The sequence below is a fragment of the Vanellus vanellus genome (genome assembly GCF_965231255.1).
Source record: "Vanellus vanellus genome assembly, chromosome: 1".
NCBI classification, from domain to species: domain Eukaryota; kingdom Metazoa; phylum Chordata; class Aves; order Charadriiformes; family Charadriidae; genus Vanellus; species Vanellus vanellus.
Window position 1 is genome coordinate 41,448,283 of NC_138905.1, and position 15,802 is coordinate 41,464,084.

General features: G+C 39.0%; 1 protein-coding gene across 1 annotated transcript in view; it reads left to right on the plus strand.

The window, feature by feature from the left end:
- The window catches only part of TRHDE (thyrotropin releasing hormone degrading enzyme), a gene marked incomplete at both ends in the record, with an annotated part of 216,780 nt that overhangs the window by 121,923 nt on the left and 79,055 nt on the right, over positions 1-15,802 (plus strand). The window contains one exon of the mRNA XM_082497583.1: positions 3,866-3,931. Coding sequence (XP_082353709.1) covers positions 3,866-3,931 — 66 coding nt within the window. The remainder of the gene's footprint in view (positions 1-3,865; positions 3,932-15,802) is intronic.

Below are 15,802 nucleotides of genomic sequence, written 5' to 3' on the forward strand. Positions count from 1 at the left end.
CTCAGTTTCCCTTTAATTTGCAGGGTATTCATATCAGTGGTCTGCTAATGAACTGTGCTTCACTAGGTCCAGGTAGTGCCATTAGTCATTGACTGAATATCGAGTGTATTTTTCTGAGTAGACTTTTATTAAGATGGGCTACAATGGCTTAAGGTTAGTCAGAATTTACACTGGCAGGAACATAGGTACGTTTTTTGAATAGGAAAGAATTGCTTTCCACTAGACCTGTTAAACCAACGTGTTTTACCTCTTGACAAGGTACTAAGTCGTCCATTGCCTGGAGGAGAGCACTTAAATCATTAATAAACAGCCATTCTGCCCTGTAGGAGAGCCAGGTTCACTTCTCAAGACTCCATATGTCATTCCTCGGTTGGACAAATGTTGGCAGAGCAGAAGTGGCCCTGAGAGTGGAGGGGGGAGCAGATTAGTTGCATGTCAGGGCGTTCAGGGAATGATGCTGATAGGTTCCAAAGGGCTTCCTCTGCAGCAGGACAGGTTTGTTGTGATTTAGGATTTTTCTGTAGGTAGGTCTAAGTAGGAGAAACTTTCAGAAGGTATGGAAGCATAGGTCCTCTGGACTCCATCTTGTTCACTGCTTACTAGGCAGATAGGCAGTGAAAATGCTAGCACATTGGGCCATTCAGATGACCCCAAGGCTACGTATTCTATTACTCCTGTAACTGAACTGACTGTACATACCTTCTTTACCTCCCAGGACCCTCTGGTTAGGGTCATCTTCCAAGCTCTTTAGTAAGCTCCTATTCCTTATGCCAGTTACTCTGCATACCTCTTGCTTTTTTATCCTTCTGCCTGCAAAACCTGTTTCTCTTCATCTCCAGTCAGAGTGCCAGTGCTTGCTGCCTTTCCCTTTCCTTCCCAGAGCTGGGAATGTATTGACTGCTTCTGCTCTTCTTACGAATGTATTACTGTTCTCTCTTCTGCCTGCTCTCAAAGTGCAAGAAAAGTGAAGTGAGTGGTTTCCCCCCTTTTCTTCCTCCCATTTCTTTTGCCTCCACACCAAGGGCTGCATTTGCTCCTGTTTCTCCTCCCTTCTCCATGAGACAGTTTTTTTCTCTTGAGGTTCTCCGGTTTTCTTTTTTCCCCTTTTTCTTTAGAATACCTTCCCTTTTCTCCCCTCCCCTTCCCTTTTTCTCCTCTTCCCTTTTTTCCTTCCTCCCTTCGTCCCTTCCCCAAATAAGTCAAGAAGGAGTTTGCTTTCCCTGTGTGGGGAAGATGGCAGAATTGGGACAAGCATATTGTTCTGGAAGCTGTAAGTAGGACTTCTGGGTTTCCTGAAGATAATTAATTGGTATGAAGTACTTCTAAAGTAGCTGTGAAAAGATACTGATCCTGAGAGAGCAGTCCTGCCTTTGTGCCTTGGATCTCCTATTCAGTCTTTGCTTGCTTTTTTATTTTGTTTGCTGTGTAAAGGCCAGCCATAGTTCTATCCAACATGTGGCTAAATGTTACCTGTGAGATGAATTCTGTAATTTTTTTACGTGTATCTGACAGTTCTTGGTCTCTGGATAGAAAAAAGACACCACGGGCAAGATCATGGGAAGGCATTTGCTTGCTTACTTCTCACAGAAATCAGTAGAGTTAAGGTGCCTCTATAAATATATGTCCGTTGCTACTATGTGAAATTTAAACTGTGAGAGAGAAACAAGGGAAGCCTGGAATACTAACAAGTGAGTAGGAAAAAGGGATGTGTCATAAGAGGAAAAATGTCTTTGTTGTTAAGGATTTAGGCTGATTTTTTTATATATATTTTATGTTTTTTGATTCTGCTACACATGTTTTGCACTGCCCTGCCCAAGTTACTTACAGGTTAAATAGGATTTATCTATTTATTACGTTTTTTTAATCTTCTCTTTATCTGCTTAGTCAGAGTTATCTGCTGTTTATCTGCTTAAACATCTCTAAGAACTTTACACATTCTGTTCCTCTAGTGAAATAAGGGTAATAATGCTTCCTGACCTATGGTCTTGTCTGTTCAGGAAATAATCTGTTTCACTAGGGATTATTTTCTATGCTGCTGTGTGTTCCAGACATGATTGGTCTCCCAGTAAGATTACGTACCACCATAAAAGCATGGCATAGTGTTAATAATGCAAACACCATCCTTTGTTTTATGCACTGTTCAACTCTTAGGAGTAACTACAAACATCTCAATTAATGATCTTTTTTTTTGCGTCAGTTACTTTTGTTAGCTATATATTATTTGTTGCTGCCTATGTGGAGAATTTGTGGTGTTTTCTTACAATTTACAAATCTTTTTGATTTATGTCATTACTTCAAGTGTTGTTTATTATAGATAATCCCATCTGTACTTCAAAAATAGTCACTATACAAAAAAAAAATTCAGTGGAACATGGGTGAAATGGTCTAAGAATTGGACAAATGTTAAATTCCAAAACTATTCTGAACTTTAATCTATCAGGAAAAGACATAAAATCCTGTTTTGAAAGCTGAAGCTAGAGAAATTCAAATTAGTAAAAAGGTGCACATTTTGACTGGGAGAGTAAATATTTGTTGTGACAAGTTATGTAGTACTGTCAAACATTTTCCTGTTCTTGAGTCTTCCTAAAATAGATGCTATTGTGTAAAGAGAGGCAATAGGGTTTTTGCCTAAGTTACTGTTTGACCCCTGTTTATGCAGGAAGTCAGATTACATTGTTGTAATAGTCCTTTTGTCTTTAGACCCTGTGAACTTTTGAATCTGAATGATTTCTCTTTTTTTTTAAAAAAATTTATTTCATTTTCTAATTGATCATCAGCCTTATTCCTGAACCTACATCTGTAGCTGAGGTTGTTGAGTTGTAGCATCATGTTTTCCAATGGGCTTTGATTCCCTGACTTTAAACCAAAAGTGTCCTCCCCCCGGTACAGTGATTGGTACCAAGTATAACATTTAATTAATGGGATTGGAAGGCTGGTTGTCTTGAAATTGGATTGCAAAGTGGGCTATTATAGGTAAATCTTCAAATCAGATACGCAAAGATATTTCTGCTTGAAATAGAGCACTTGTGCAAGGGGGAAAATACACAGCAATTGTGGTTCTGGGAGGGAGTGTGAAGACACAAAAGGGATGCCTTAAAGGAAGCTACTCTGGCAAGTATAGATATGTTTCTTGGTTTAAGTACTGAGAATTAGAATCACCTGTGAAACAAAAGCATTTTTTTGAGATCTTTCTGCTTTGCCTGAAGGGGCAAAGGGATAAGAACAGGTACAAGTAGAGGAGGAGTGTTATACAAGCGCTTACCTCTTTGCATGACAGTGTGGGAAATAAGCTGACTATTAATAAGTCAAATATGTATCATCTCACATCTTATAAATGTAACATCTTATGAAATTCTTATGAAAATGATCCACTTCCAGATCATCAGATCTTGAAGGCTTTTACAAAGGAAAGCGGTATCACTAAATCCTGATTTACAATAGTATAATGAAGGTAAAAATATTATGAATAATCACTGTGGTAGAGTTCAGCATGGACATTACTTTTTGCCCTCGTTTAAACTGAGCGGTTCTGCTGAGTGCACAGAAAGGCTGGGGGCAACCAGCTGTGGAGCTGACATATCCGTCCTCCAGCAGTGGAGAGAGGGTGTTTTATGACCCGCACCTTATTCAGTATACAGGGCAGGATATTAACAGTATCAGTCTATTTCCTCACTTTTCCTTGTAAGCATTTGCATTATCTTCTTCTCTTTTTTTTTTTTTTATTCCAGCACAAGTAAAGATTGTATTAATCACACGTTTCTAAGATGTTAACGTAGGATGGAAATGCTTGCTTCAGTTTGTTATTATTGTATAACATTGACACTCAAAACTGATAACTTCTCTTTTTCTCTATTATTTCCCCCAGGGTGCAGCTCTAATTCGAATGTTGGCTAATTTTATGGGTCACTCTGTGTTTCAAATGGGCTTACAAGTAAGTAAAGGCATTTCTATCTGTGTGTAGGTGTGTGCGTTTCTAACAGTTTTTCTTGCTCTGTCTTTTGTTTTTAAACTATTCTTGCTTCTGTTTGTGGAAATGTTTCTTTACTTCAGTACCATCTGAGGCACTGACACGTCCCTGGAACTGAATCTGATGGAAGATGCCGAGTAGTGTAACACAGAAGGCGGTGCCTCCATTTCCACCTGTATTTCTTGGTGTATCAAGTGATTGCACCTTAACTGGCCCACCGTTTTATGTCCATTTTGTGTAGGTTTCCATGTAAAAGCCTTTTTATCCATGTGGCAGCTGTGTGAAAGCATAGCTGAGGAAAGAGCAACTTCTCTTCAAATACACTTGTGTGCTGGTATAACAAGTAATAACACATGATGCCAAGCCAGCTGAAGAATACACAGCCCTAAAACTAGTAATGCTTTTCAGATAAATATTTTGCTTTCCCTTCCCATATAGCAAAATCCTTGAGCTTTATTTTTACCTTTGATAAGCATGGAGTGCTCTCTGCCTTAACAATGTTTTGAAAACTCACTCTGGCTTTTACAAGAAATTTAAAGAGGTAACATCTCTGTATGAAAAGAAATAAATTCAACATACTGATTACCAAGGATGAACTCTTTTCAGCAATAATTCAGTGCAAATGAGTGTTTCGTAAACTATTTAAAAACAAACAAGCAAAAGCATAAAAAACAATGCGACTCCCTCTATTCCATTGAAATCTGTTTGAGTAAATCATGTTACAGGCAGCTGTGATTGATGAATTATGTATGATGCAGCCTGCTACTTAGAAGTGTCCTTTAAAGTAAATTGATGTTCACCTGAAATACAATTATGCTAAGATGGAAAGAGCAATCAATCTTATCTGTTCTTAGTAAGCTTTTCATTTCGAAATTTAAATAAACTACGTCTGGGATCAGGTCATTTTTTAACAGAATAATTCCACCTCTAACCAAAATGAATTGGAAGATAAAATATAAAACAAAAGTTAAATAAAGGCATTGGTTATGTCAGAGAGGTGTGTTCCATGCAATAGGCAGTGAAAGAAAGCCTGCTGGGGAGATACAGCTTTTTGGAGAGTTTATAGGACATTCAGGATTTGCAGGATAACTTTTCATAGGACCCAGTTGGCTCATTTTCTTAGTTGTAACACCACGTCAGATCAGTTAGTTAATTTTCCTATCCAGATAAGAAATCCTGAAATCAAAAATTTCCTTCATAAAATCTTGTTTACATCTCATTTAAGCCACTAAGACTTCTGTCCTTATTCTGGCAAACTCCATATTCCAGCCAGAAACTTTTGCCTGCGCAGATCCATTCTTATAGAAATTCAATACTTTCTTGGCAAAAAAATATTTCACTTAGGGTTTCATGAAGGAAAAGTTTTAATACATACATCTCAAACCTACTTTTTCTATTTTCTTCTACATTTGAAATAGAATTAGAGAAAATTTCAGATCAAAGAATAGGGCTATGCAGGGATTAAATAATCATAATTATCATAAAGTTGTAATGGAGCTTTGTTTTTTGATTTGAGTGGTTTCCTATTATTTCTGCTTTTCACCAGTTCTGCTCTAAATAGAAACTCTTCTGTTTGCTAATGAAAGTCTATGAAAAATCTAACTGTGAAAATCCAGCTAGTGAAAGTCTTGGCATCAGTTCAGTGGGAAGATGATATTCTGTTCTTTTATAAAAATTGTTTGAAATCCAGGTAGACATTTTCCATGTGTATGTCTCCAAATTGAACAAAATAAAACATGAAGTTGATAAGCTTGTTCCTAAGCTACAAGTTAGACAATTGGAAATGTTTGTCAATCATTTAATTCTTTGTGGTTTGTCGAGCTAATAAAATAGTGTTCCTGCACTGTAGGGTTGGGAGGTTAGCTTTGCTAATGATAAGGGGAACTCGAGGACTAATTTACCCTTTCTACCATGCATTCACTTATGCTTTTTAGCTCCTTAGCCATGGTACCATTACTTGGGATTTAGCGTTGTATTCCTTTGAATCCAGTTTTATCAGTGAATTCTAACATTCAACTAAATGGCCTTTCTCAAGGATAGCTGCAAAAATCATTTTTTTTCATTACTACTATTTATAAATCTCTTCAAATAATGAATACTCCGAAAGTGCACTTGATGGTTCGTTCCCCCTGTATCACTCTAATGGCTTGCTGAGTAACTGAGTTCTGAAGGACCTTCACTTTATCTTATTTGCTTTATTTTTCATTAGCCTCCAGTGCATGGAGCACATCAGTGTTAATAACGTTAATGTTATTTCAGTTGTTTTTAGTGTATTAGGTATGTCCTTAGTGTTTCCCTGATGATAAAAAAGAGTATTCCTTGAGTCTTATTACACTAGGATAAACAGTAATGAGTAACCCTTTATTTGTGTTTGCACTGTTTGTGTTTTCATTGAAATCAAGGTATGATTCACCATCTAATTAAGAGCTACAGAATTAAAACTTTTATATAAGAGAAGCTACAACAAATATGCTAACCTTTGGGTTAAGGAGAGGAAAAGATAAGATTTAGAGCAAGAAACAAATGGGGTAGCTACCTTTTTTGTTCCTTACCACTTTTTTCTTAATCTACTTATATGCTGTCACCTGGCAGGTGGAGTTTTGGGAGAGCAGATCAAGATAGCCCAGGGGAGAAAAATATGTCAAAGAAAACAATCGATTGTGTTAAAAAGGAGAAGAAAAAAGTAGATGAAGGAGAGTGGGATTCTTTGTTGGATATTCTTTAACAATGAATATGAGCTGAAGCAAATATACAAAGGGACACATGATCCCTAACAGTTCAGCAAACCATTCTGTTGAGGAATCTGCAAGGAGGTAACATTGTAGTAGAGATGCTCAGTTTTAGAGCTTAGATGGCTTTGGAGATATTCTTATCTGTCAAGAATAACTGGACTGTTCCTATCATGGTAAATCTGCTGTGAAAGGCCATTGGATTATAGTGTGGAAGTTCCACAGTAAAACTGCAGCCAGGAGACTACCAGGTGGAGGTATGATTTTCTGGAAGCCCTTCAAAAACATATGATGTCTTGAACTATGTGACATTTTCAAAGAGAAGATTTAGTAACAAAGGCAGAACTTTCTCACTGTTTTCACATAGCACTCCATAGAAGAAACCGAAAGAGAACATATTTATATTTTCTGTAATGAATAATGGAATACTGACAGTATTAGCCACAGCTGGTAACACTTTCATACAAGAAAGTCACAGCTATTATTTTTGTAGAAAATGTCTAATAAGCCCTTCCTTCTCACAGTAGGTGATTTCTTTCTTTTTAAAAGTCCTGACATATTTCATGATGTGCAAAGTTCCTTATGCTCCAGGGAAATTCAAGAGGTGGACGTCACTCAGTGCCGGTACTCTTCTTACAAAGTGGTGTTGCTTTTCAGTCAAAAAGCCATTAATCAGCTAGGGCAGTGATTAGAGTATGAAGAGTCTTGGTCAGCACCACTTGCTCTGATTATGTTTCGGAACTGCATAGATTGGTAAAGGAAGAAGCCATAAGTTGGCCTTATCATTCAGTCATCACTCAGGGCAGTAATATGCAATATCATATTAGATTTGTGTGAGATTTTCATCTGTAGGCTGTTGTTCCTAATCTGTGTCCTTGAAATAGATGGTTGCTTACATGACTGGTGTCACTGTATTACATTTCCTGGAAGGTTTTACTGCGTTATGGCAAGGCGTATTTTTTTCATATTAAATATAGAGAGAAAGCCCAGTGATTTGAAGGTCTGGTACTTAGATGTGTGCAGAGAAGCACCTCCAGCTCTGTAATGAGACATTTCTGCAGTGGTTTATTTAGATTTTTCTTATATTTGGTTTGATTATTTTGGAGCCTCATCTCTATTACTGTACGTTTGTCAACATTGCATTTCATTTGCCATGTGGCAGCTCATAGATCACATAGATCTGAATCCTTTTGAACTTCACTGGCTGCTATGTATGTGTTCATCACTCACTCTGATTTAGTGCATCATCAGCAGTTTGAATTAGTTACTGTAGGAATCTCTGCTTCTGTGATAAATTAACTGCTTTTGTACTTAAGGCTTCACATTGTACATTTGGAAGAAGAATTTCCATACAGTGCTTTGGATATATGCTGTCTTTTTTGGTGCTGTTGAGTGGCCACTGTATTGAAACAAATTGGTCAACCTTTCAGAGGAGCTGTCTGGGGAAATGCGACGTGCAGGCTATTAAAATACGGCAGGGTTCAGATTGCGATCGCTTTTTACTATCATAAAGCTGACTAGTTAGACTTGCTTTCATCCACAGTGCTTAGTATTTCTTGCTTTTTAGACACCTCTGTGCCTGCCTGTGTGCTGCTTCAATTGTGGCAGTCAATGTGAAACCCAATCAGAAACTTTCTAGGTGTAAAATAAAGCTGTAATGTGCTAGTTTCCGTATTGTTTGCCACTTCTGTCCAAGAATCTAGTAGTACAAGAAATGTATTCGTCTACTTTCACAGTATTATTTTATAATCTGTTTTTTACATAGCATATTAAACAGGTTTCAGTGTACCCATTTTATCATACCTATTTATTATATCTTTATTCCCAATTCACAACAGTTAGCTGTAGGCTGTTTAAAATGAGACATTAGTAGAGACTTCTTAGTAGAGTTTTCTGTAAAAACAAAAAAAAATAAATCAGGCACTTTAGGATCAGGCTCAGTGAAGCAATGAGCTGTGATGCTGCCCCCAGATCAACAGGGCACATGGAACTACTGGAGTCTTCCTCTGCACAGTGGGAGGATGTAAGTTTTGCCACCAGGCGGGAGCATCTTTACAGCTGGAGTACCTCTGGTGTTGCAGCTCACCTTGCCGGTGCATTTGGTAGATGTTGAGTAAAGTACTTTCCAGCTAATTCTGCACCCATCTCCTCTGGTTTGGAAGAGCGCAGAGTGTATGACCTCGGTGAACATCAAAGTATCACGATCGGCATACTGCCTATGACCTGTCCTTAAGTTAGTTGCTACTGGTCCCTTTATTTTTTAAACTGTCTCACTTCTGACAGTTGTCAACAAGATAACTTGAGCATGGTAAAAGCACGACATAGGAAGTCAGAGGAAATCTCATAGGAGCTGACATCGCTGTTTTCTGCACTGCATGTCATACGAGATTGATAACATCTTTCACCTTTTTTGGCCCCTCATGCTTCTAATTTACACCACTCTGGATTTTAGGTTTACATTTGTTAAATGAATTCAGTGTTAGGGACTTTTTCTGTAGCTTTTTCCACCATGACTTCAGTAGATCAGTAAAAGTTTGCATAAGAAATGTCTATAACTTGCAGTGTCACAACATTTTTTTCCTTTGAAAGTGTTAAAGATGTACAGTAAGGGCCAGACTTGGATATCACTACCAAAAATGGAAGACCTTCCTCTAGCTTCAAGAGGATTTGAGTATACTATGTGTATAGCCAAATGCTTCTGTTTAAAGAGAAAATGTGATTGAACATGCATAATACAAATGTATAGTTATTGAGAAATGCTAAAGTTAATGTTATCTTTGCCTTCTTTTCCTTTTTAGTATGCACCTTAACCAGGATTTTTAATTATGCGATTGCCCAGTGTTTTCTACGTAGGACAATGTCTGCTTCAATTCACAAAGCGGACCATGCTAACTGAATTGTCCGTCTATTCAATAGTTTTGTATACTTTTCATTTGCTTTGTAGCCCCAACGGTCGCTACATACAATTTTCTTAAATGCCATCCAGTATAGTATCGGAGCGCATCACCAACAGTTAGTGAACAGAACACATAACCTCATAGGTAGGGAAGGTGTGGCGCTAGCCTCGTTTTATAAAGGGAGATCTAGGCCCACAGAAATTTAAGTTAAAATTTACGCAAGTGTGGAGTTTGCCATGTGAGATGCCCAGTGCAGCACTTTGCCCTCCCATGTGTCTTAGCACCTACGGATTGGAAGAGTTTATGTGTTCAAAGCTCAGCTTCCACTGGCTTCACCGTCAGCTGTGAGTGCTCAGCGTGGCGGCAGCTCAGCCTCTAGGGGCACCAAGCGGGGCCTCCAGAAAACGTCGATCATACAGTTAATGTTGCTATAAATAAATCAGTGAGAGGGAGTGCCCGCACGTTTGGGTGGGAATTGGACCAGTGCGATCAAAAGAAAAGAGATCCATGAAATTTGGATATTGAAGTATTTAGCATGATAAACTATTTCAGGTATTCGGGTATTCGGAACAGACTTCACATCAGGTTCAGTCACAGAGTCCAGCTCTGTTACAAATCAGGCCACAGGGCTGTACGTCATGCATCCACAATTATAGCAGCCACCCGTCACGACTGCTGGTGGGTTTTGCCCGATATAACATAGGTGCTGTTCAGAGAGAGAGCTTTTTCCTAAGATGTTGCATTGGCAGAATATTCCTGTTTGGTTATATTGACTCCTTTCCCTCTTTTATGCTCCTCTTTTTGTCCCCAGAGTGTTTGGATCAGTCAGCTTTCTTCCCCGGCTGTTGGGGATTGCTGAGAGAAGGCAGACTGGCTCCTCGCTTTCTGCTTCAGGGTACTCCCTCTGAGCTCAGGCAGTTGTGAGCCGTCGGTACAGGGGGAGAGAGGGACTCCCTAGCTTCTAGGTCACCTAAAGTTGGTCAGTGGTAGAAAAAAGCACGTTCCTGAAACAAGATCACTTTCCTTCTGACCTTTAGCCCTGTGCTCCGGTGCATGGGGACAGCAGAGCTTTTCAAAGGAAAGAGTGACAAGAAAAGGTAAAATGCGGTATTTTTCCATACTTTCTTTCTGGTGTTGACTGAAATTTTGGAGAAGAATTCAGTCTGAGAACTGAACTGAATTTGGAGAAGAATTTGGTCTGAGGACTGGACTTTTTGAAGGTAAGATTTCGACTCAAACAGTTACATTTTGGCCACATTGGAGGTCCCAGCAGGGAGAGTTATGAAGAGTGGTAATGGCAGGTGCTGCTGAACCTCAATAGCCGGTGGTGTCCCCAGTGCCCGCGTTCAGAGCAAGGTTACAGTCGGTGTCGCCTTCATTAGGAGGAAGTCGTGCTGTCTTTCAGCTAGGATAAAATGTCGTTTCATTACTCCGTTGCTAAAGCTTCTTACAAAAAAGAAAAACAATCAGTATACACACAATTTACTTAATTTGTTAAGTTTGTTTCCTCAGAACGGGATTGCCCTGTATGACAATGTTGCAATCAGTCATATTACAGATACCACATACGTATTCACTTCGTGTGCTTTCAGTGAGCTTCTCCTATTTTGTTGCATGTCAAATTCAGTTATGACTGTTTTCTCCTTCATTTTTATTATAGGAATTATTAAGAGGAAGAATGATAGGTATGAATTCTCAGATAATGTCAGAAGGCTGAATGGGTATTTAAGAAAATGTTTTCTTTGGAATAAAATTATACTGTTTTCCTGATAGGAGCTCAGTGGCAACCTCACCTCTGTTGCTATGAGGCAGCACAATGGACTTCACAGGGTGCTGGAAGTACACGTCTTGCGTGCGATTCTGCTGTCCTCACGCAATCAAAATTTCCATTCGCTCTTTAGAAGTCAGTGAGGACATTTCCAGCACAAAGGCTGCAGGACTGAACTCCTGGTTAAACCTTAGTACACGTCAGAAATGAAATAAATCTACTTCTGTTCAACTGCATTGGGTCTGGCTGAGATGGAGTTAATTTTCCCCGTAGCAGCCCTCATCGTGCTGTGCTTTGTATCGGTAGCTGGAAAGGTGTTGATAACACACCAGTGTTTTGGTTACTGCTAAGCCATGCTCGCGCAGCATCCAGACTGTCTCTCCAGCATTCTTCCCCCTCACCAGTAGACTGGGAGTGGGCAAGATCTTGGGATGGGACATAGCCAGGACAGCCGACCCAAACTGACTAAGGGGATATTCCATATCATATGATGTCTGCTCAGCAATAAAAGCTAGGAGAAAGGAAGAGGAAGGGGGAGCACTTGCTATTTACAACATTTGTCTTTGAGAGCAACAGCTACATGTACTGAAGCCCTGCTTCCAGGGAAGTGGCCGGACATCACCTGCTGATGGGAAGTGGAGAATAAATCTTTTGTTTTCCTTTGCTTCCACGTGGGGCCTTTGTTTTTGCTTTATTAAACTGCCTTTATCTTTACCCATGAGGTTTTTTTCCATCTTCTTTTCTCCCTCTCTCTCCTGCTGAGGAGGGGAGTGATAGAGCAGCTTGGTGGGCACTTGGCATCCAGCCAGGGTCAACCCGCCACATCAGCCCAGTGGAGGATGTTCAGAAAAAAGCTGAAGCTTCTCCTCCTCCTCCTCCTCCTCCCTCTTCCTCTTCCTTTCTCTACATACATTTAAAGTGCAGCTGCTGTAGGCAGGTAGACACAGTAGCATATGGCCAGATGTAATTGCTGATGATTTTTAAGGTGTCTTCAATTTGCAAAATTAAACACAGCTCTAGTGACTGTATTGTATGATGGTCTTTTTGCACGATGTGAAACATTTGCTCAATTGATATGAACAACAAATAACTTATAAGCAAAGCCGAAGCTTCACTGTTACTGCTTTCCTATCTGTTATTCATCGTTACTGTACAAATGTTGCAGGTCATTTTGATTTAGACACAGTGACATGTGAATCATACTTACAATAAGTTTTCTCGAGTGATTTATGGTGACCTTTTCATAGTAAGTAGCATTAATTTCTTTCCAATTCCGTGGCTTCTGTAGAAAAAAGTGTTACAGAAAAGTACAGCAGAGATTTTTTGCCTGGTTAGCAATCCCTGGGCTCCCTAGTTCAAGTTAATGTGGACGAATGAGCAGCCAACCTGTCACAATTAGAAGGTGCCATCCAAATACCTCTGGAAAACATTCCATCATTTTTTGTGTGCATTAAAAATGTATTTATTGAGCAATATCTGGGTTTAGGTTCAAATGTATTATACAACCAAACAAGGCAGAACTAAAATGAATGTACAAATTCAGTCAAATATATGCAGTTCAATTTCAAAGAGTACTTTATTTCTGTAAGATTTGTTCTTAGCTCAGTAGTTTAGTACCACTACCAAATAATACATCAAATACCTTTTTCTTTAAAGCCAAGCTTAATATACTAGCAGGTGTCTCACTGCACAGCAGATACCATCAGACTCTGCTAGGCAATAACTGCAATCCTTCTAACTGTTCCCTTTAGACTTTGCATGCAAACTGTTTTGCCACTACGCTGCAATCGCTGTTGCTGTGTTTCAAAATGGAACCTCCTTCCTCTTCATGTTAATAGCTAAGAGGCGAAGCTGAATTTTACAAGGGAAATAAACCTCTGCGTTTAATAATTCTGATCTTTTAATAAGGATTCGCGGCAAAGGAGGATATATTTTAAAGTAGATGGAAATTTGCCTGAGTACAAATTTTGAATCTGTTTTAGATGCTCCATTCACATTGGATTTGCCGAGTTGCAATGCAGAAGAAGGATTAATTACAAAATTGCATTTCTTACAGTGGTTTGAGGTTTGATTCTTTTCTCGTGTTGGAATGAAAATGACAGGGCCATATTGATTTCAGCTGGGTTACTTCTGATTTACAGTACTGGTCTCTTATCAACAAGAAGCAGGTAGAGCGACGAAAGCAGTCCCATTGACTTAACGATGGCTCTTGCCTCCTTTCTTTTACTAGTTTCTCTTGTGTCTCAGCCTGGACGACGCACTGTTTGGGACGCGATGCAGGTCCTATCTGTATCCTCTACACGAATGTTACACTTCCAACACCGTGGATGAGATACTCTCAACATTGCCCTAATTTTTCTCCCACTGAAATTAGTGCTAAAAACCCCATTGACCCATATCATACCAGAAATGTCAGTTCTGCTGATCTGATTATTGTTAGAGCGTATGGGAGTATTATGAATTACAAAGGAAAAAGGACAAAGTAAAATACTATAATTATGTGGCCTATTCAGCATCATTGGCTCTAGAGAAAATTAAGATTTATTTCCATATATGGTTCCAGTATCACTCTTCCTGATTAGTAGTTACAGCTTCCTGTTTGGATATAATGATTTAATTGCAGATATGACATGTTGACAGTGGATATTTTCCAGTTGCTGCTGATTGCGAGCATTGTATCACTGTTGTGTGTGAAAAAAAATATAAGTATACCTTTTGAAAATAAAGGGCTGGAATTTCAGCTGGTGTATATTGATGGGATTGCACTGATTTCCTTCTCTGGGATTTTATGCATTGACTGAGATAGTAGCCCAAAGAGAATGCAAATCACAGCTGAAGTGCATACACGCATGATGCCTCTGCAGTATGTTGCACACTTCTCAGGCTTTTTTTTTAACTTCTTTTTCCTAATTTGTGAGTTTGAATCTAGAGGTCAGCTAAGAAATTCCTGATAGTGAAATTTTAAACATTGCTTTCCTGTGGTACCACAGTGAAATTATTGGGAATTTTGAAAGTGTTACTTGCTCTTAGGAATTTTTAATTGCTTAATGCAGCTAATGGTAAAAATACAGGCTGGATAAATTAGCAATTCAGAAAGTGTGATTGTATATGGAGCAGGTAATTCTTTTGCGTTACTATTTAAAGAAAAGACAAAAAATATTCGGAGAGGATTAAAAAAATAAAAAACCCTCCAGTTCTATCTGCCAGGCCTGGACATCTTACAGGGACACCACTTTCAGAAAATGAAGAGACAGGTAGAATTACTAATCCCTTAAAATATGTTAGCCAATAGATTTCTACGTGGGAGAGATTCAACAGGTAGCTCCACTGATATGTGTAGAATTATTAGAAATAAGGAGAAAAAAAGATTATTCTTAGTAGCTATAGTCTTTGATTTGTTTGAAGTGGTGTGAAATTCTAATTCAGAGTTTTATTTTTAATGCCAAGTAAACAAGGTTTAAGCTGTGTTTATACAGGGACACAGTAAGTTCATTCAAAGTAGCTGAAGGCGTGAATTGTAATTGGATTAGTTAAGCCTCAATGTAGCCCCACGTGGGCACTTTCAAAACTGAAGTTAACTGTTATTTCATTTACCTTAATTCATGATAGTGTTTTCATTGTGACTTGAAGTCACTGAGTTTAGTCTGCTTCAGTTCTGAATGACAGTGTCCATATGTAAGGTTTAATGAAGGTTAACTAATTCACTGTAAAAATTAGCTTATTGATGAAGAACGATACCATCAAACGTTAGTCGAACATTTGAAAAGAACATTTAAGCATCGCTTTTAGAGAAATGCACTTCAAAACAGACTTTTTGTTTCCCTTGAGTGTGATACATTGATAATCTTTCTCTTAACTGTCTTCTGAAATCACCGCTGTGTTTCTTTCTGTCTGGTCTCTTTCATAATACTCGGCTCATGCTTGGGCAGAACACTGGCTTAGGAAACCACCCTTCTCTGTTCCTCAATGCTTTCTCCAGCCGCTCATTCCCATCCACGCGTGGCGACCCAGCGCCGCTTTATTTGTACCAGTGGAAGAGTTTGGAGTCCTTTTACGTGAACTTGATCAAGGAAGGAAGGGTGTCCGTGCAGGATGATGGATTTACTTCCTGTACAGGCCATTTCAGAGGCCTGGTTTGCAAAGCAGCCTCACAAACAGGGGGATGAGGACAAGAAGGAGCAGAGGTTGTGGAAGGTACCTAGTCTGGCTGTTGCACCAAAGTGTCATCAAACTGTAGCTCATGGGAGATAGAGGAATGTGTTTGATGCGGTGTCTGTATATAAAACAGATGTGATAATTTTAGTATTAGGTTGGGGCTATCTACACTGTAGGCATGGTCTTACACTCGTTATGTGCTTCCTGTTTCAATATTATTTTGGTGCTGGTTTTTGTTACTATAGGTTGAAATGCTTTTTTAGTTAGTTTAATTCTTGGCTTGTTG